Below are 20,996 nucleotides of genomic sequence, written 5' to 3'. Positions count from 1 at the left end.
GGCGGCTGCGAGGGCCCAGCGTGGCACACGGGGTGCAGAGGGCAGCGGGAGCGGGTGGCCGCGGCACTGGGGGGCGGCGGCTGCGGGGTGCAGTGCCAGCGCACCCACCGCGGGGGCTGCACCGTGAGCCCCTGCTGCCGCAGATGTGCACTGCAAACATGAAAAATGCGTGGGGGTCCCAAGACTGTTGGGGAGTGGGGGGAGGGTAGTGGGGGGGGGAACATGGACACCGAAGTGGGTCCCAGAGCCATCAGAGAGCAGTGGGGTGGCCATGTAGGTCCCAGGCCACTGAAGGCTATGGGAGCAGTGGGGGAAGCTTAGGGGGATGTGTGGTTCACAGGGGTGATGTGGGTCCCGGGGCCATTGGGGGGGCTCCAGGGGCAGTGGAGGATGTGTGGAGCAGCCGTGTGGGTCCTGTGGATGTTGGGGGGCTGTGAGGATGGTGGATGGGATGTGGGGCAGCTGGGCAGGTGCCACAGCCATCAGAGATCACTTGGGCAACCATGTAGGTCCTGGGGCTGCAGAGGTAGTGGTGGGATGTGGGGCAGCCATGGAGGTCCTGGGGCCATCGGAGAGTCGTGGGGCCTGTGGCTGCACTGGCACTGCCCTCGCCCCCTCGCAGGGTGGTCCAGGCAGGGCTGATCGATCTAGGTGCCCCCCGCAGTGCCCCAGCCCGCCCCACGGCCATGGTGCTGCGGAGCCCCAAGTGCGGTGGCTGCTGCCCCCCGCCCTCACCGTGGCATCCCGCGCCGCAGAGCCTCCGCTGCCAGGCAGGGCTCACTGCCGCTCAGCCCCACCTGGCCGCAGAGCCGCCGGCCGAGGCTGTGCTGCCCTGCTGCTGCTTTCTCTTTTTTTTAATGCAGAGAGTTTAACCAGCTGTTGTTTGGCCCTTATGGTACTCGTTACAAAACCAGAACTTTGCAAAAATAAYGCCACTTAGCTGCAGTGACTGCGGGGGTGCAGGCTGCGCGGGCGGCCGGGCGGGAGGAGGGCTTCGCCTCAATCGCAGAGCGAGCGCAGTATGGCACTGGCAGTGGGAGACACGTCCTGGGGCCCGCGCTGGTGCCAGCCGCGTGCGGGGGACGCGTGTGGCCTGGAGACGGCGGAGCCCAGCCGGGGCCACGGGCCCTGTGAGACACCTGGGCACCGGAGCAGGGTGCCCCCGGGCGCCCTGGTCAGTGGGGCTGCGCGCGTTGGCTGCGGGGCGGCAGCGCTTTTCCCCTCTGCTTCCGTCCCGCCCCACCGCAGTCCCGAAAGGCAAAGGCAGCTGCTGAGCTATCTCCTGCCGCCCCCTTCCCGGGGCGCCGCTCGGGCGGCAGCGCCCCGCTTCTGGGTCTCGGGGCTCCCTTCCTCCTCCGGGATGCTGGGGACGCTGAGCCTGCCCAGAGCCTCCTCACTGCGCCCGCCACCACGCGCCTGGTCGCTCGTCTCCACCGAAACGCAGGGGTGCACCAGAGGGTCCCAGTACAAGCTCAGCGTGGAGTGGTCCGGGCACTCGAGCTCTTTCGTTTCCTCCATCTCCTTCGCACTCACCGCTGGTGTCTGTACCTCAAATGTCATTTCAAATCTGCTGTAGTCTACCCGGAAGGCTCCCTTCTCCAGGGACATGCAGGGTTCAAATCGGTATCCCCAAAGGATCTCATCCTCAGTGTAAGAGGTGCGCGCTTGACATGTCATCCCTGCAGCAATGAAAGGTGCAGAGGTTGCTCTGGTAAGTTTTAATGTGCTGCCCAAAGGAAAAGCAACTGGGAGAGCCAAGAATGTCACCCACTAACTAAAAAGGGCTGGCAGAGAATTCCCAGTRGGAATGGTTCAAATTGTACCGCTTTTTGTGTGCAAGTGTCTGTACTGGGCAGGATAAGAGATCAGATGCCGGAGTACATGGTATCTACGATGCATCCTGCTCGGGCAGCTTCTCGAGTCAACCCACAGCACGGTGGAGGCAAAGGCCTCAGGCTACCCAGTGACCCCTTGGGTAGCCTTGAGCCACTTCAAGGCCACGCCAGCTTGCCACAGCTGCTAACTTGCGGCCAGTGCAGCCAGCAGTGCTCAGGGAAGGGCCATGGGACGTGGGGAGGACAGGGCTGCCTGGTGGGAGTCTTCTCCCTAACSTTTGCAAGAGCCCCTGCGACAGCCCCGGGACCCACGCCCCTGCCCGGCAGGCACTGTGGGTGCACCTGCTGCCCTCCCCAAGCTCTTGTGCAGCATGGAGGGACACACGTGCCCCTCCGCAGTCTCGTTGCCAGCTGCTGCCAGGCGGCTTGCTGGTAGGGCATTTTTCCCACAGATGAAATCTACAGGGTATAGGGATCACGGGCCATTTGCCCGAGGGGAGAGGAAGCAAGAGCTGAAGAGCACGAGGCCTGTTCAGTGCCTCGTCTCCTGCAACTGGTCATTGCTTGTGGATCCGGGAAATGAACTATCCCCCCAAGGCCTGCCCGGGTCCTCTGCAGCGCTCACCTGTGGCTTCCACAATGCCCTCAAGGATTATGATGATTTCAAACTGCTCCCTTCTCAGAGACTCTGCTGACATTTCCCAGAAAGGGCTATGCTCATTGATCACGTGGCAGATGATCTGGGGCTCGACCAGGAACAGTCTGTCCTCTCCTGTGTCATAGCCCAGGTTCAGCTCTGACTGCTCCAAGGGAATGAACTCCCCTTCTTTGGTCTGCCTGGATTTGATCAATTTAGCTCTTATTTTTGCATCTACCATGTGGCTATCCCGGAGGTCCCCAATACGGAACATCAGGCAGAGTTTCTCATCCCGGTGGGAGATGACACAGTTTCTGCTGAAAATTAAGGTCTGGGCACGTTTCTTGGGCCTGGAGATCTTGACAAACATGCACCCCACCATAAGGGCATCAATCATTGACCCAATGATGGACTGCACCATGAGCAAGATGATGCCCTCAGGGCAGTTGGCTGTCACGATCCTGGAGCCGTAGCCAATGGTCCTCTGACTTTCCACAGAAAAGAGTAAGGCAGATAGGAAATTGTCCACGTTCTCAATACATGCCTTCCACTCCGGATCTCCGATGTGGTTGACGTCACCCCTTATCCAAGCATCAAAGAAATAGATGATGCCAAAGACAACCCACGTAGCAATGTAGCACATCATGAAAACAAAGAGGAACCAGCGGTACTTGAGATCCACRATGGTGGTGAAAATATCTGACAAGAACCTCTTTTTCTCCTGGATATTGCCCAGGTTGACCTGGCACTTGCCCATTTTGGTCACATAACGCTGACGCTGCTGCTTGCTTGCTAGGCTGAACAGCCGGTCATCATCGATGAGTTTGCAGCGCCGGTTCTGCAGCCTCTCCACAGTAGGGATGGAGATGATGCTCCGGGTTGGTGTTTTGCTCCGTGCCGAGTTGGAGATGTTCGGCACACTGAGCGCATGCTGTGGGTACCACCGGGCGTTGATGTCCCGCAGCGGAGGAGGGGGGTCATGGCGTGATGTTTGACGGTACTTGGGCAGTTCTTCTGTGTTGATGSAGACACTGGCCTGGTGCTTGGTGGGCATGGTGACTTCAGAGTCTGTTACGCTCACTTGGCTCTGAAGGAGCGACTGGTCATTGGGGATGGTGGTGCTGCAGGGCAGGGGAAGGTAGTTTGATATCTGGGCACTTCTCTTTGCAGGTTTGGAGCCTGCTTGCTGTCGGCTGTTTTCTGCTGGAAGCACAGGAAAGGCTGTGATGTCAGGCTGCAAATGGAAAGGAGCCAATCAGTGTTAAACCATTTTCTTTTGTCCTCTTCTTTAGTCTTATCTCCTTAAACGTGGGTTCTTTTTATGCACCTGCCACCCTGAACAGTGAGGTCCGGTCCTGACCGGGGTCACTAGCAATCATCACAGCAGACCAAAGCTTACTGAGAGCAGAGCTAAGCAAGACTTGCCTCCTTCACAGAGCCTTCAGCACAGGGAAAACCCACTGCCTCTGCACTTTTTATTTTGTACAGGGCAGTACGAAGAGCACTGGTGGCACTCGGGGCACCTGGTGGGATGGCTGGGCCCACCAAAGCGCGAGGTCCTCACTAGGCTCAGTCCTTCGTGTGCCCCCCCCCGAGCCCTGATACTCTCCACTGCTGCTAGGGAACATCTCACACTGCAATTTTGCCAGTGTGCTGAGACCAAGGCAGTCCTCCCAGCTACAGGGAGACCGGCAGCATGCAGCTGGCCTGCCCACCTGCTCTCACAGCCTCTGCAGGCAACGTGGACTGTCTAGGGAGACAGGTGGATGTTCTTCATCGCATGTGGAGAGGGCTGCGCGGCGGTGGCGCCCGACACCAACGCGATCCTACCTTCCGAGGGAAGGTGCCGTATCGGCTGGTGTCCGTCGGTGGCCGAGGCAGGTAGGCGAGCATGTGCTTGGCCGTGGGAGTCTGCACGGGCGGGATGGAGTTCCTCCGGCCTCGGGGCTCCTCATGCTTCAGCCAGCAGCTGCCGACGTTGTTGTGGACGCAGAGGCTGTTGCCCTGCTGCAGCTCCATGCTGCTGCCGGTGACGGGAAGCACCATGGCTGATGCGGGGGCAGAAGTCTAGCCCAGGGCTGTGTGCCCTTTCCGCTGAGGGATCCTGCCACACAGGAGCACAAAGTGGGGGGTTATTTTAATCGGGGAGCAGGGGGGTTGCCTTTGCCACAGGCATCTTCAAGCGGAGGGTCTGAACTCCCCAYGCTGCGCTGTGACACGTAGCATCTGCTCGGACGCCTCCACGGCCCCCGGGCAGGGGTCCCAGCGGTCACACAGCGCTGCTGGGACACCCCGGTCCTGGGGGATGCTGGCTGTGGTGTTCAAGGTGCCAGAGTCTCACCAAGAGCCCTCTGGCCCAGGCCGGCAGGCTGACATGAAAGATASCCAAGGGGGGAGCAAAAACACTGCCGTGGGTTCCTGCTCACAGGGATGGACACGCAAACCGGTGCCCGACAGCGCACAGGAGCACGGAGGAGACCTCAGGTAGCTCCTGCCGAGGCAGGGTTGCAGGCTGCTGCTGCAGGCAGAACGGTGAGGCCATGACCGGGAGCTCACGGCGATGTTACTAAGTCGCAGGGCAAGCCCTAAGGGCAGTAATATTTTAAGCTGAAGTTGCTTTCTCTTCCTCCCACCAGGAACTGTGCAGCAAGGAAGCAAAACTGTTGCGAAACAAAACAGCTTTGCAAATTCTCTGAGAAACGGGAGCAGGATTTTCAGGCTCTGCAGCGATGAAGAAACCACCTTTCTGGCGYTGGGAAGAGGTATGAGTGCCCCGAGATCCTGGGCCTCCAGGGAGAGGGTGGGCAGCGCAGCCTCCCGCCTGGCTCGGCAGGCAGCCGGCCCAGCGCGGGTCCCGCGCGGCTGTCGCAGACCTCGACACGTGGGGCCAACGCACCTGCACCCCAGCACCCAGCGCGCCGGGGCGTCAGCTGAGCCCCAGCGCGCTCCCGACTCTCTCGTTAACCCCTAAACTCTTCTTTTCACAGAGCTGAGACGCAGCACGGGCAGGGGCCAACGCAGTGGCTGCGGAGGGGATTAGCGGAGCAGAGCGTAAATCCTCAGCAGACGCAATCCTCTGCGTGACTGCTTAGCTGGGGGGCTGTTCACCAGCACTGGCCCCTCTGTTTGCCCAAGGAGATTCTTTTTTTTAAATAGTTTCATTGATGGAAAACAGACCCAAATCCCTGGCTTGTCTTAGTGACGTCAGTCGAGCCCTGGCACATTGTCCGGGGATCACGTTCCGCCYGCTTGGAAAGGTGACATTTATTTAAATACAGTTTTCATAGAAAGGGAAGCTGGACGAGACCCAAAGCACTGCTTAGAAGTGCAAACAGCACCGGGGCCGGGGCAGCAGCCAGGGCTCGGCGAGCTGGGAGAACCCCCAGGCGCTGTGCGGTGCTTCGCGGCACAACCCCGACCCCCTCGGCACGGCTCGACCCGCGCGGCACGGCACGACGCGGCGCGGCACGGCACGGTGCGGCGCTCCCCGCCCCTCCCCGCGTCTCGCAGGGGCTCACGGCTCCCACGACATTTCGTTGGCGGCAGAGCCGCTCTCCCGGGTGTGCTCTCACCCCACCGTCTCAAATCGGAGACGGCTCTGCCGGCCGCGTTGCGGAGAGGCGCGCGAGGTCACGGCGCGAAGCGGCAAGCAGGGCGAGATGCGTGCCGGGGCTGCCGCTCAGAGCAGACCCTCTTCTCCGCGCTTCCCCGGCAGCTTCAGCGCGGTGCTGCTTCCTCCCCGCTCTCTACGCGGAGGTGTTGAACGGCTGCCCGCCTGCGAAGCGGCTCTCCTCCACGGAAAGCCCGCGCGGCGCTCTCGGGGGCTGCAAGCACGAAGCCCTTCCTTGGTCTGCAGCCGCGCGCCAGTGGAGCGCGTGGCCCGGCTCTCCGGTAAGGAAGTCCACGGCCCCGGCTGAGTTGCTGTTATCAATAACGAGCAGCACAAACCTCTCSCTCCCAGTCAGTTCGCCAAGCAGTCCCAGCACTTCTGAATTCCCACCATTTGCTTGTGGTTGGGTGGGTTAGAGCTTAATGTCCAAGCCAGGCCTTACATTTCAGATGGAAAGTAAATTGGGGGGTACGGGGGGGAAGAAAAGAAAAGAACCTCACAATTACTCCAAAACCAGGCAGATCTAGCAACAGTTTGGACCACAGTCCTTCCACAGAGGAAGTGCTGCAGACCTTGAGCAATTCRGTCTCCCTGGAGGTGGAGGAGATCGTCTTCATTCCAAGCAGTAGCCAGACGGAACCTAAGCGATACGACCAGTGTCATCAACGGGGGTTAAAATTTAGGAGCCCTCTGTTCCCCAGYGCACTGGCCCCCATTTCTGTACTGAGCTGGAAGCACAAGTTGGAAGACCCAGACAAGCTGCAAAACACTCTTGCTCAGCCCCTGCAGGGCTCCCTGCTGCAGAGCTGCAGAGTTGCGCAGTCCTAAGGCTTTACCCTGCAGCCCTGGGAAGTGATGAGCCCTCGCAGAGAGCAGTTGTGGTCTCTGGGAGATGCGGGGGATCTAGTCCGGCTGGGGGACGAGCCTCTCCTGACAATGCGCACGCAGGTGATGGAGCTGAGGGCGAGCTGGAACACCCTGTGCCGGCTGGACATGGGGGGGCTACGGCGTGGCACCAGATGGCTAAGCCAATTACATAACTTTAATTGCATTGCAGAGGCTGGGGGAAGGAGGTGACTTCCTCCTGGGGGCTTTGCCACGTCCGGTTAAGGCAAGTCAGCCTGTCCGGGGAGCAGCCCTGGCAGCTGCCCAAAGCGAACAGCAGTTCCTTGTGATTACCTGCACTTTTGTCCTGGCCTTGTCCCTGACAAGTGCTTTAACTCCAGCCAGAATGATAATTTGTTAAGCATTCGTAAGCCTGGCCCAGCGGGCCGGCCGGAGAACCCCTGCTGCGCTGGGCCAGGACAGGTACCGCAGCAAGGAAGTGCTGCAAGGGGACCGCGCGGGTGGAGCGCTGGCCGCTGCAGCGCGCTGCGGGCTTGCAGAGCCCACAGCAGGACCTGGCCTGAAGCAGCACGTGGTGCTTCCCCAGAAGGGAACGGCAAAGGGCCTGGCCACCTTACGCAGCACCCCCGTCTATGCTGCTCCGTCCTCCCAGGGGTTCGCCTCTACTGCAAAACACCTCTGGGAGCTGGGCAGAGAATCTGCAAACAAGTAAATTCTCCGGTGAATGTCTGCTGCTGCTATGTTGCAGAACTGCTAAGCACCAGACTGGTAGATGCACTCTGGAACAAAGTCCCAGAGGAAACCTCTGCAAATGAGGCTTCTCCCAGAAACACTTCCCTGTCCCTGCGAAGGAGCCACCTGCAACTGGTGAGCTGCAAGCCTCATGGCTTTTCTTCGCCCTGCCTGCAGGAGCTCAGCTTTWCTGGACCACCTCCTGTTTTAATGACATTGCGTTTTGTGATTCAGCGGATCTTGGCTGCAGGCGCATGAAAAACCTTCTGAGCAGCAGGAATATTTCCAACAAAAAGAGGAAAGAAGAGGGAAAGTGAAACACAGTTACTGTCAGCACATATCCCCATCATCCTCTGCACGCTGAGCCTTGCAGGCCCTGCATCTCCAGATTTGGGCGATGATGAATAGTTTTCCGTAACAAGCTTTCGGGTGAGCGCTTTATCTCAGAAATAATTATCTGCCGTAATTATTCCCTTCCTCAGGGCAGTAGTAGCCAGCTGAGAACTGACATCTGGCTTTCATGTGCCTTTGGTATGGGGGAGGGGAGCAAATTCTCCTGATTTTCAACCTTCATTTTTAAAAGCAAAAGCAGCAAGAGGGCAGGAGATACAAAAGAGCCCCCAGGTTCGAGGAGCACAGCTCCCACAAAGACAGCTGTTTCAGATCTGYGGAAAGACACTTTATAAAGTCAGGAATATTTTTGAAAATCCCGGACTCCTACATTTTAAGAAGATTTCCCTTAATATACTAAGGCAAAAGCTCCTGCCAATTCATTAAGTTCAGAGGCTTTTCTCTTTTTTTTCTCCCAAAGCACATGTGTAATTTCTTTAACAGGCAGCACGGGGAACCCACAGGTGTGGGTCCTGGGTGCTGGAGACACRGCTAACCGAAGGGGCGAGAGGCGGCCCCCTCCAGCCTCCGCACKGGAGTGGGCAGCAGCACTGTGCTGTGCACACCCATCACCAGGACGGGGGCTGTGGGCACCACATCAGGCTCTTGGGCACCATGTGGTCCAGCTGGGATCCCACCCTTTCTGTCCCTTTCTCCCAGGCTCTGGGCAGACCCGTCTTGCAGTCCACTCTAAACCAGGACACACACTTGAGCTGCCCCATATTAAAAATAGTGTCATGCTCTCTCCGRTGCAATGAAACTGCCAGGTCATGGGGAGCTCCAGATCCACCTCAGTCCACCGTTCTCCAGAAACGCTCCTCCTGACTTGGACAGGGCTGCTGCTGGCCAGGGGAAGTGGTAGCGCTCTCTGCCTGATGGATGCATCTGGCTGAGCTCCTGATCTCTGCGACCCAAAGCTTTGGCTCTCCAAGACAGGCAGGAGCCTATCTCAGGTGGAATTGTTTTCCCTGGCCCTCTCTCCTCTGTCAGGGAGTTTGCACCTCTGCAACACAGCTCGGTTGGCCTGATGGGTTTTTGTCACAAACGGCACTGGAAGGGAACTAAAGACACGACAAGCGAGAGCAAAAGTTGCTCTGCTCCAGGCAACACATGTAGGGCCTCTCTCTGGCAGATGCAGCTACCTGTCCACAGCCTGGCATAGAGACAGCAAATCTGTAACCCCAGAGGCCACGTTTTTGCTGTAAACAAGAAGAAATTCCCAAGATGAGGAGAAGCACTGATGCCGCTGGGCTCTTCATCTGCCCTTTGTGGACCACACAGCTTACAAGCATTAGCCACCTCCMAAGAGCAAGCTGTAAACCAGCCCTGATGAAGCTGACCTTCGCGTCCCTCCTCCTACTTAACCGAATAGCTCTGGAGTGACATCTGCAGACATGATGGAGACCTCAGCCCTGTGAAGACAACGCTCTCTCAGTGCCTTTGCTCCCTGCTGCACCTTCCCAGCCTGCCCTTTCCACCTCCCACCCTCTGGGATCATCGTCTCAATTTGAAAAGGCAGGGGAGAAGAAAGGCAAACCAGCATTGCTCTGTGCCTGTCGTCTTTGAGCTCTCCTGCCCTGTCGACTCTGCTGTGTCAGGGCTAATCYCTGGAGAAAGATGTTAGAAGGTCGTGTTCCTGGAACTCCAAACTGGGCAGCAGGGCAGGAACGCACTGCCCCACAGGGACAGGGCTCTCTGGAGCACTTGTCAACTGCTGGGCAGCTCAAGAACACAGCTGGGCCACTTGGGAGTTGTGGACTTGGACTCTCTGCACATCTGAGTRTCATTTGCCTTTGCAAAATTTTCACCGCCAGCCATGCAGCCTGCACCCCTGGGGAGAACTGCTCTCATTTCCGTGGTGCCTCTGCCCAGCCACCTCCTGCCAATGTCCCAGCGGAACAAGCAGTGCTGCCTCGGCTGCTCTGCCAGAGAGCTATAGGCTGTTCGCCCCTCACGCACGTAGCATGCGAGCCCCAAGCATCAGGTGCTCAGTGACACCAGGGGCAGAAGGCCCGAGCAGCTGGGGCCCGGATGCGGATGCCCAGGGGAGTGGCAGGGCTCAGTGCCCCTCACTCCCCTGCAGCGCTCCCATCCTCAGCACTGCCCTCCACGAGGTCCAGGCTGCCCAGCCGGTGCCAGCAATCTCCAGGAGAAAGCAGCTGCTTGCAGACCCCTAAGTGAGCGGGGCACTTACCTCATTTCCAGGCACTGCACCTGCCAGGCAGGAACGGGCAAGGCCAGCAGATGATGTCCTCTCCTTGCGACTACTGCTCCTCTCGGGCTGTCCCAGCACAGTCCCGTCTGCCTCCAGGCCTCTTCCCATCAGTTCTGGATTCAAATCCCCTCCTGGGCTGTGTGGCCAGAGCTTATGGGAGGGAAGGGGAGCTTGGCAGCAACCTCCAATCCTGCTCCAGAAGAAGAAGGTCACCCGTTAATCTGTCTCAATGACAGGCAGAATTACCTCAAGATGATTTAATCAGGAAGGCTTGGGCAAGGAGCACACACACTGCCTGGGAGCCCTCAGAGCTGCTCTCCCCATGCCTCTAGCACTGGTGGGCGCAGTACTGGCCAGGCTTCCCCTCTGCCCTCCTGCCCAAACCTCCTAGGTGCCAAGTGGAGCAAAGCAAAGAGCCGGCATGTGGAGCAGGGCAGACTTCCAGGCTGGAAGCATAGGTACTCTTGGCTCCTCCAGTGGTCTTCAGTATCTTACCTGCCTGCCTGTCATGAATGAGGAACAGTGGGGCAAAGGCTCAACAGCTCCATCTCCACTTTGGATTTTAAGAGACAGTGGGAAAGCACCCTGTCGAGCTGCGGGCTGAGGAGAAGCCGCGGTGCCTCTCTTGGCGGGGATGATAGGGAAGATCATGCCCGTGCAGAGGGAGACCGAACGCCAAGAGCTGCTGCTCGGCATGGCCCTTCCTGGCACAGCACACGCCTGTGGGGCAAACAGGCACAAGGCCCGTGGACGTGCTCGAACACGCTCGACGTGGCAGTTCATGACAAAAGCCAGAGACCCGACTGCTTGGTTCCCCAGAAGGGGCTGCACACAGATGGCCCAAAACCCTGCGGGGGACCGGTTTGTCCCACCCCGACCCAGGAGTCCCTGCTCAGATCCTGTCTGCTGGGGAAGGGACGCAGCAGCTGAGGCTCCTGGGCAGGTGCGTGGCTCTGCTGGCACACGTCTCCTCGCAGCCAAGCACTCGCAGCAGGAGGACTGCTCCCGCTCCACCAGGCTCACGAACCAGCTGAGGGGCAGATGCAGCAAGCACGGGGCGGATGCAGGAGCAGATAGCAGGGGTGGCACCAGGTTGCTCTTTGCCCTAGCAGATGTGCACAGCGAGGCAACTCTGCCCTGGGGAAAGACAGGGAGGGATTCCCCAGCTCTACGGAAAATCTCTCCTACCAAGCAGGAGGATTTCCCTGCTCTCATCCTTGTGACACACCCAGCTCCCCATCTGGCTTTAGGGCCAGGATCACCAGCAACAGCTGGAAAACACCCCCCTCATCCAGTCGGTTTCTTTGTGTGTCAACCAGTTTAATCCACTGCTGCGGTTAACMCTGGCAGCATGGAGATCTAGAAGTCACCTTGCTCCCCTCGCTGAGGAGGACAACACAGGGCTCAAGGTCCCGCTGTGCCTCTGTTAAAGATTGCTCCATGTTATATTTAAAGTTGGTTCTTTACAGCAGGAGGGTTAAAAATAGCAAAGGTAGCACAGAGGTTTTAAATAACTGCTTAGCCAGAGCCTTAAACAGCTCGAGGTTACTAATACAGCACAGGTAAGTCTTTCACTAACTTCAGAGTTCAAGTAAAGCGTGACTAAAGGGATCAGTTCAAGGCCACCTCTTTTTGGAGATGACACAGTTTGCCTCCATTTCTTACTCGGCCAGCTGGGTTAAAGCTGTTCTGCAGGACACCAGCGAGTCCTGCGTGTACGTGGGGACCTGGCGAGGAGAAAAGCAGAGAGGAATAAAATCAGAGCGATGAGCTTCCTCCTACGTGACTGCCCCGAGGGCTGTGCCTTGGGGCTGGCACTGTCCCTCGCAGCCCCAGGCTGCTGGTTCAAATACCAGTGACAAGAAGTTACCTGCATTGCCTGGAGGCAGCTTAGCAACCGACATGACCGAGGGGCACGGGGATGTGTCCAAAGCCAATGCCTGTGGGCAACCAGCGGAGAGGTTTGGGGAGGCCAGGGTCTCCCTTGCAGGGGCTGAGGCACATTAGCTTGGAGGGCAGGAGGCAAGGGAAACAAGCAGCGTTATTTTTGCTCAGTGGTGGTCACAGGTGTCCCCCCTCTCTAATGATGTCACACCTGTAGCTCTCCTTACTGCCGCAACCCCACCTTGCAAACGTGAACGGGCAGTCCCCGCTCTGCACATGGACCTCTTGAGCTCACGGGCTCAGGGCAGGCCCATGGCTTGCTGCCACACGAAGGGCAGAGTTTCCTCCCCACTGGATTAGTGGGACCCCAAGGCAGGCATCGTGACCTGGCACAGACCCCATGCCGCCAGTCCCGAGGAGGGGCATACTGTGAGGAGGGGCAGGGAGAGGGTCGTGCCTCGAGCCAGACTTACGAGGATGAACGATGCTCCTGCAAGTACCGGTGGAGCGGCAAACCAGGCCCAGCATCCATGGAGAGGCTCCTGCTCGGTAGCTTTGCAGTCTCCCACTGCTGATCCGGCATACAAAGACATGGGGCAAGTCACGAAAAGCTCTGTTGGGGGGTCCTGGCTGTGTCCAGGGAGGAGGGTCGGGATTCAAACACTCAGCAGCTCCTGTAAGTCACCTCAGCTCTCATGTTCCCAGCAAGATGTTCAGCCCCTTTATGCTTTGCTGCCTGCAAATCGTACTGACAGAGGCAGAGACATTCAAAAGCAGACCACCTTCTGAGGCCAGAGACGTGCAAGAGCACCCGTGATCCATCTCCTCACGGCACRGACAGCTCCAGCCAGAAACCATAACCTCTGAGGGACTGCAGACAAGACATCCCCCAGTCCTGGACTACAAGACCAGGAGCTCAGGCTGATCAAACCAAAGCCAAGGGCAGTTTGACCAGCAACCTACATGGAGCAGAGGGAATTCAGCCTTGGAAAGGACTGACTTGTGCAACCTCATCTTCCTGCCTATGGATTCTGACYGTGTCGACCTGAAGTGCGAATGGGTAACGCACCTTATGGGCCTTTCTCCGTGCTAGAGCAAGAAYGTGAGAGCTCCTTCCTAACCATGCATGCCACGTACTTACCCCGAGCAGAGGAGCAAGGTTTGTTTCTGTAGGAGCCCCAGTGAAGATGCAGCAGCAGAGCAGCCCTCGGTCATTGCCAAACAATGGAAAGCAGGATGTGTACCCAAGAGATAAAACTACCTGTAACTAAAACAAACAGATTCTAACGCCTGTGTTCTTTCTATAAAGGCCTCCCCTCTTTTGCCTGGTTCACGTTCCAGGAAATCATTTCTCACTGATAGAACTGCAACAGCTCCATCCTTGAGCTGGCGGCATGGAGCAACTGACTGATGGTTGGGCCAGTTCCACCCCCCTGCTCCCCCCGGACAGTCCCTCCAGCACTGAAGTCACTTTCTCAACAACAGGCTCCCGGAGACAGTTGCAAACACTCAGCATAGTCCCCAGCCGACTTTCAAGCATTGAGCCCTTATAGGAGAGAGCAGGTTACTGAGAAATGTTTGCAAAGCACTTTCTGAGGATGTGAAGTACCTCAGCAAGGCTAAAGTCCAGTCCCTGGTGCAATACAAAGATTTCTAGGATCTCCATCTCTGCCTTCAAGAACAACGGGGATCCATCACGTGCAGCTCTGCTCTCCTGTAACAGCCTCTGCTGCAACAAGGTGTTCCGAAGGCAAAAGTTTGTTCTRTGAGGTTTTACTCACAGAAAGCACAAATTAACGCTTGCTTTGGCAGTCAGTGAGCTACAGTATGTGGGAGTGTGGTGAGAACTGTGCTCCCACCGGACTCAGCAGCAAGGACTAACTCCATGCACCAGCTTAGCTCAATAAAACTCCGGATGATGGGAGGATGCTTTGCCTTCCCTCAAAGCAGCAAGCACTGCTCTGTCCATCTGCAAATAGGTGTCAAAGAAGTAAGAAGTAAGAATGTAGAAGTAAGCTTGTCATTAGGGACTAGTCCCCGAACACAAGAAACAAATTCTTTGCAGCAGGAATCACTTCCAGTTCAGCCGTGGTGGTCTGAGACCTAAGGCTCCCTCCTGACAACATTGCTGATSAGAAGTCTGCTCTCTGTGGAGAAGGCCGTGAGGCATTCAGAGAAGATGATATTACTATATTTTAAAAAATCTCCTCACTTACTTATTAGGAGAAGTGTGAGAGTCTARAAATCCCATTTTCTTCTCTGGTGTAGAAGCACAGAAGGACTAAAAAAGCAGAGCAGGACTTGGTCAGGACTTCACCATCCCTCGCTTTGACACCGATGCAGGCATCAGTCTTTGGACTTCACTTTGTCATGGCTCCACTCCTCCTCCCCCATGACATGGGGTCATTCAGTCTGATTTCCCAGCACACCCATTGCCGCAGGGCAGCTAAGCTCAGAGCAGAAGTTGCCCCTCTCTCCAGAGCAGCTTGCAAGACTTAATTGATGCCTGTTTGTAAAGCTGCTATTCAAAGAAAATATGCTCAAGTCAGACCAATTGCTCCTTTACTTAGGTTGTTGTGAAAGTGCTTCACAGCTGGGAGCCTTCCAACCTGTGCCCTGAGCAAACAGGTTGCAATTTCCTCTGCTCGTCCAGCAATCCACTGGATTGGCAGAGAAGGTGCAACCTCCCTTTGGAGTCCCAAAGCACAATTGAATTCTTGCTGCAGCTCTCAAAAGCTTCTTGGATATTTAATTAACGACTGATTAAGGGCTGGTGCTTTCAAAACCTTCTGAGAACAGAGCAAAGCTGCAATTGCTGAGAGGGGAGAGGCTTTCTCCCTCATGTAGCCTCTCTCCTGCAGCACTTCCAGGGTTCTCTCCCCACCCAGCCCCAGCAGTGGCTGGAGCTGCCACTCATTTGGAGGCCCTTTCTCTGCCAAGAGTCTCACTTCAGGGTTTCTGAGGCTCAGAGGATTTGCATACTTTCGCTTAACCCTCCTGCGTACAGTGAGGCAGCCACCACTCTGCTGGACTCACTGCTGCTTGCAAGTTGGCTTTGTCTTGAAGCAACATCGCCTGCACTGAGAACAAAAATTCTCCCCTCTCCTCCAAGGACTTCAAAGAGGAGCCAAAGACCTGCTAGCACATCTTTTCCCTGTGCAGAGCACCCCCTCCCCTTCTCATTTGGTTTGTTGCCTTTCTTGCGCCTTCTCTTCCCCATCTGCCCGTGCTGGTCGCTGCATTTCCTCAGTCTTTGCTCTGTTATTTGCTGCCATTATCATCTCCCCTCGTGTTTTTTTCCCTTTCCTGGCGAGGTACATGCTGCTGCTGCATCCCAGCTGCTGGCCCCCCAAGAAGTGATCCAAGCCCATCTGTATGGAGAGGACAGACAGGAAAGCCAATGAGAGGGCCTCAGCTTCAGCAGTCTAGGCTGCCACTTGAGCAGCCCTCAAGGGAAAAGCTGTAAAGATGAACCACGGGACTTGGCCCCAGCACCACAGCATCCAACATTTTGTGGCCACAGAGCGCGACCTCTGTGTTGCTGCAATCCTGCAGGCTGCCCGAGGCTCCTTGCAGGCTCCCTGTGGCCCAGCTGAGCTGCTGAGTTGTCCCGGCCTCTCCCTGCATCCCGRCTCGGACGGGAAAATACTGCTTTATGGACCGTGGCTGGGAGCCAGGTTGCACAAGCCACAAAGCACCAYGGGCTTAGTGGTGAGGGGGAAGAAGGGGAGAGAGGAGCTGACTGTGGGTTTGATACTTGGCTTTCCAGAACAGAGATTTACTCCGTTGTACCCAGTTTTTCCTGCCTMGCCAGGAGTGCTTTCTTTTAAACACAGTAAAACCAACAAGACATGAAAATGATTGTGGCCACACCCAGGAATCAGAGGTATAAGCTTGAATTCCCCCCCCAGTACTCCTCTGAAAGCGAGGAACAAACAGCAGCTCTCTGTCAGTAGCCCGTCAACTGAAACAGCACATTCATGGAAATCCACGCCATAAAAACACAGCTTCAAAAGTGTTAATACCAAAAGCTTCTGCTCACCTACGCTTATCTCAGCCCCACCAGCGGAGCCGGAGCACAGATTACCAGACACAGTATTAGCATGGCTTGGAGCTGTAACACAAAGGTTCAACTGGGTGGAATGTTTCTCTCGTTCTTCGGGTGGGTCTCGTCCTGTGTTACGACGTTTGTGCCACTCTGGAAGAATCTCAACTTGGACTTAAATGAACTGGAGATCTGGAACATGGGGCTCTGGCAAGTCTGCATAATCCAGGAGGAAGGAGCCATGGAGTGTAAAGCCCACGAGTCCTTCCTCGCTCTGCCCCCGGACCTGCGGGTRTCCCGAATCCTGATGTGCCTCTCAAATGGACTGGGGTTTCTTGGATTTGCTCTCTCTAGCCTGGGGTTGGACTGCTGGAAAACATGCGAAGAGAAACCTGAACTAAAGAAACGGCTACTGCTTTCCGGAGGAGCAGCTTTTGGCACGTCCGGGATTATGACCCTCATCCCGGTTTCCTGGGTCGCCTATAACACAGTGCTTGAGTTCTGGGATGAAACTATTCCCGACATTGTCCCGAGATGGGAATTTGGGGAGGCAACATTCCTGGGGTGGTTTGCTGGCTTTTTCCTTGCAGCAGGTGGGTTGCTCCTTATCTATACCACTTGCTTAAAAAGGACCGAAACACCATCTATGCCTGCAGCAGTTTGCCGCCAACGCGCAGCGATGCAAGGTCCAGCTGGGATGTCACCTTGGAGCCACCACTCACACCCCAAAAATGCAGATCTGGTAATCTAAGACTTTCAGCACAGTGCCCTGTGCAGTTCCTGGCTGTTCAGATTTCAGAGACAGTTCTCATATTTTGCAGGATGATTTGCCAATTCCTCAGATAGGGTCGCATTTTTTTTTCTTGTTGTGTGTCTGTTTCTTTCCTTTTTTTTTTTTTTTTTTAAGAGCAACAGCTTTCTCTGCAACACTTGCAGACTGAGCCTGGCGGTCTAAGCCAACAAGGCAGACATAGAGCAGTAAAGAGCACTCCTGTTTCTGGTTACATTTGCAATATAGTCACTTCTTGATTACACTATGTTAGCGTTTCCCTGGAAATTTCCCGTAGTCAAGAATGTAATCATTGTAACATCTATATCCAAACTAAAATGTTCATTCCTTGCATGTCCGTTTCACTTTGATGTATTCAAAATAAATTATTTCGGTTGTCAGCAGTATGTATTCGTGCTCTGAAAATATAATTGCATCTCATACAATGTATGGAAAGAGTGGGGATAGAGAGTTTGCGCTTTAAGGAGCAATGCTGCATTTTGAATATTACCTTTGTTCATCTAGAAAAGCTTTAAAAAAAGAAAAAAATCAAAAGAAATGGAGATCAAAAAAAAAAAGTTGATACAAAAAAGTGTGCTCCAGAGGCACAAAGCCAGTGGTAATATCCCATTCACTAGTCCAATTTTCTCATCACTGAGATGAGAAAGTCACAAATGCACCATAGACCTTCATTTAGAAAGCTTTCCAATTGAATTGTCTATCTGTGCATATAAAGCAAAAGAAGTATTTTGTGGGTCTCTTTAAAGATCTCTTCCACATTTTCTTCATTTGGCTTTAAAAATAAAGCCTACTTACTTGCCTCTGTGATACTAACAAACATCAGGCTGAATTAATACCAAGAATCCTGACAGAAGTAAATGCAGTGCTACAGTACTATTTAACAGCTGAGTTTACTGCTGTTCTAATCTGTTTGCACTAAAAGCCATGGTCGCATGATCAAAATGAAGGAAGCCCCCATCCAAAACCAGCATTCCTTCAGGAACCAAAGTTCACTTTTCTTTAAAAAGTTCCATTTTGTAATTTGCACTTTGCTCTGGCTAAGCCGAAGAGTAGAAAAAGAAGTACGCAGGGAGAGAGAAAGAAAAGAGATTATTCCCAGAGTTTTTTCCTGCTGCCTGGACTTAGGACATGGCAGAAAATTGCAGCCAGGCCAACATACAGATTCCAGATTTGGAGCTTCCTAAACAGTGCCACTTCCCCTGGCCTGTAGGATCTGCCAGTCACTGCCTCTGCTGATGCTCGTTCCCTCTGTGAGCACGACCCTTCGCGTAGGGAGAATGCAGTGGCATGTGCTCTCCAGCTCTGACAGATATAAAAAAGGTCCCATTTGCAATGATGGGCCTTGAATTTACCCCTAAATACACAGTCAAAATCCAGAGGTTACTCTGAAAATGAAACAAAAATACASCCTGGCAAGAATGTGTAAGCAAATTTGAAGCATTCTCTCTTTGGACTAGTTCTGCAGCCACCAATTTTTCACCACCTATACATAAAACCAGAATTGCTGTTGCTGCTGATTTGACAGTCTGAAAGCATCCTCTCCTCCCTTCCCTAAAGCACTATAGCAATTCAGCTGCTTGCAGTCAGTCATGCACAGAGTTAAGAGGGGAGAGGAGGGCACTCAGGAGTTCTGTTTCATGCCATGTCCTTCATACTGAAGATCAAGCAAGGCAAAATATAGGGGCCAGAAGGGTAGCATTCTTGGCTGATGAACATGCTTTTCAAAGATTTACACAAACTTTTAGCCGCCCTCTAAAAGTCTGACAAACCCACAAAGCAAAGAGACTCTATTTTGGCTATAATTTGTCACCCACACCCTTGGGAAATGAAAATATGGGGGAGGGAGAAAGATGATAACCAGACTGCGAGTAAAGGTTTCTGGCTTCGGCACATTCCTCCCTTCGAGCCTGGCCCAAAGCATCAAGACTTGATGGGCACTGGGGATTGCACTCCTGAGAAATCTTCATTCTTAATTTAAAAGTGCAGTTTGCATATCTGTTGATTATTTCATTTCTGTTAGCAATTTAAAACAACTGGAGAAAGATACTGCCCCATGACTGTATGAATAACTGGATTCTCCTCATTCAAGAATCTTTCCCAAACCACATCCTAGTTACCTGCAAATGAGAATGCCTTGGAATGACACAACAGTATCACAAGAAGTTATCTTGAAATTATGAGTCACCTCTTAGTTGAGAAGAGTAAATACAGTTATTGAGTATGTGGTGCCAAGATGCCTATTCAAAATGCTGAATACTTTTATACTTTGCAATCAGACCCCAGAACAYGAGCACCATAAGAAATAAAAGAGAGGTGTCAACAACTCACGTTGCTGAAAAGAGCCGCTGTGGACTCTCCATAAAGACCAAGTGGAACACAAGATAGTAAGGTTGAAAGAGCAGCGGTCCTCGTTCTATAACACCCCCTTAACTGTAATAGGCATGGCTCACTGTTTGCACAGGGATAGCTTGAGCTTCTTTAGGTAACAGTGTTTCATTTTGTTCTAAAATGTTTGGGAGAATAGAAGGTGAACCTCAACTGTTACAGGAGTTATTTGTTCCTAAATAACTAGGAAAACTAAACTGACAGAACAGTGTCACTTTGCTGACAATTTTCGTTCAAACATAGCTCTGCTAATTACAACTGTTTTTGTACTAGGAAGAAGTCCTAGAAACATCAGACTTTAGCTTGTCAAAAAATCTCATCCTTGAGTATTTTGCCCACTCTCTTCCCTAGCTGCTGAAAGGAAATCTGTATTTTGTCAGGGCAATGCCAGCCAGCAGAAGCAGGCAAGAGTTCCATAATAATGCAGAACCATGTTAGCAGCTCAGGAGAAAATTAAATGCTTCAAGTCCTAAGTTAATAAAGCAACTCTGAGAAAATTTGGCTGCAGAAAAGTATTGCTTTTGCCTCCTCTTTACTAATTTAATGTGACTGCATTATTTACGGCTGCATGCTTGGCAATGGTAGATTCCCTGTTTCAAAACCTGCAAGCCAATGCAGAACAGCTTGAAGTGGAAAAAGGCTCCAAAACAGGTTCTCTACTCTTAAAACTAGGGTTTCAGAAAAAGCCACAGAGCATTAACAGTGAGCATGAAAGTTCTCTGAACACTGTCTACAGGAAAATACAGTGAAGAAAGGGAAATACAAATCCCCCACCCATCTCCACCCACTCCCCTCTGCCTTTTGGAGGAAGCCCTGTTTCCCAAGCTGCATGGCACCTGCACACCATGAGTGAATTTTATCCTGCTTCAGACCTGCCCCCCACCTTCTTTCCACATTTGTCCCATGTGCCGAGATCCATCTCAGAGATGGGCTGTTATCTCCAGACACTGCAGGCTTCCAACATGCGTGTCCTTTAGCTAAGTTACAGCAAAGAAGAATGTGAAACTTCAGGTACACTGCTTAATCTTGAGCAGAAATAGAGAACACCTAGATAGAAAACCAGACAGCAGAATAACTCAAAGTGCAGCTCAGCCTGTCTCACCCTTAGGTAACTTCAGAGGACTGAAGATAGGCACTGAAACACAGGACACTCAGTTACATTACAACTTGCCTTCACGTTATAGCAACTGATGAACAAGAGTGTCAACTGCAAAGCAGACAAGCAACAAATGCTTAATGTGAGTCTTGCTTAACCCCAGGGCATAACACGACCTGGCTACTTTACAAACATGGTAAGATACTGTTGGAAACTTTACTGTATTCAAAATCTTTTGTGACAGGTTTCTTGGATGCTGATCAGTGATGGGTTGACACATTATGAACTCTGAGGAACACACACACCTGTATGTTCACAGGCACTAAACTCTCTCACACACTGTTAGGGAAGTCTATCCTGCTGCTGCCCAGTGCTACCAAGTACTATGTTTTCTTCACAGGAGACTAAGGATGAAGTAAAGCTAGCACTTGCACTGTTCTGGCAGCTTCGGAACTTCCTCAGGTTACAGAAATTTCTGCATCATTTTGTCAACAGGTTTTATATATATATATATATATATATATATATATT

General features: G+C 53.7%; 1 protein-coding gene and 1 pseudogene across 1 annotated transcript; one reads left to right on the top strand and one right to left on the bottom strand.

The window, feature by feature from the left end:
• Window positions 1-1,275: 1,275 nt before the first annotated feature.
• Window positions 1,276-4,543, bottom strand: LOC146596900 (G protein-activated inward rectifier potassium channel 4 pseudogene; annotated as a pseudogene).
• An 11,709-nt stretch (window positions 4,544-16,252) lies between these two features.
• On the top strand, window positions 16,253-16,952 carry CLDN25 (claudin 25). Its single transcript, XM_085303171.1, has one exon. The coding sequence runs from the start codon at window positions 16,253-16,255 to the stop codon at window positions 16,943-16,945; it is 693 nt and encodes a 230-aa protein (XP_085159297.1). The 3' UTR covers window positions 16,946-16,952.
• The last annotated feature ends 4,044 nt before the right edge of the window (window positions 16,953-20,996 follow it).

Source organism: Rhea americana, unplaced genomic scaffold, assembly GCF_003343005.1.
Source record: "Rhea americana isolate MKP2758 unplaced genomic scaffold, rheAme1 scaffold_197, whole genome shotgun sequence".
NCBI classification, from domain to species: domain Eukaryota; kingdom Metazoa; phylum Chordata; class Aves; order Rheiformes; family Rheidae; genus Rhea; species Rhea americana.
This window is presented reverse-complemented; position numbering and strand designations above follow the sequence as displayed.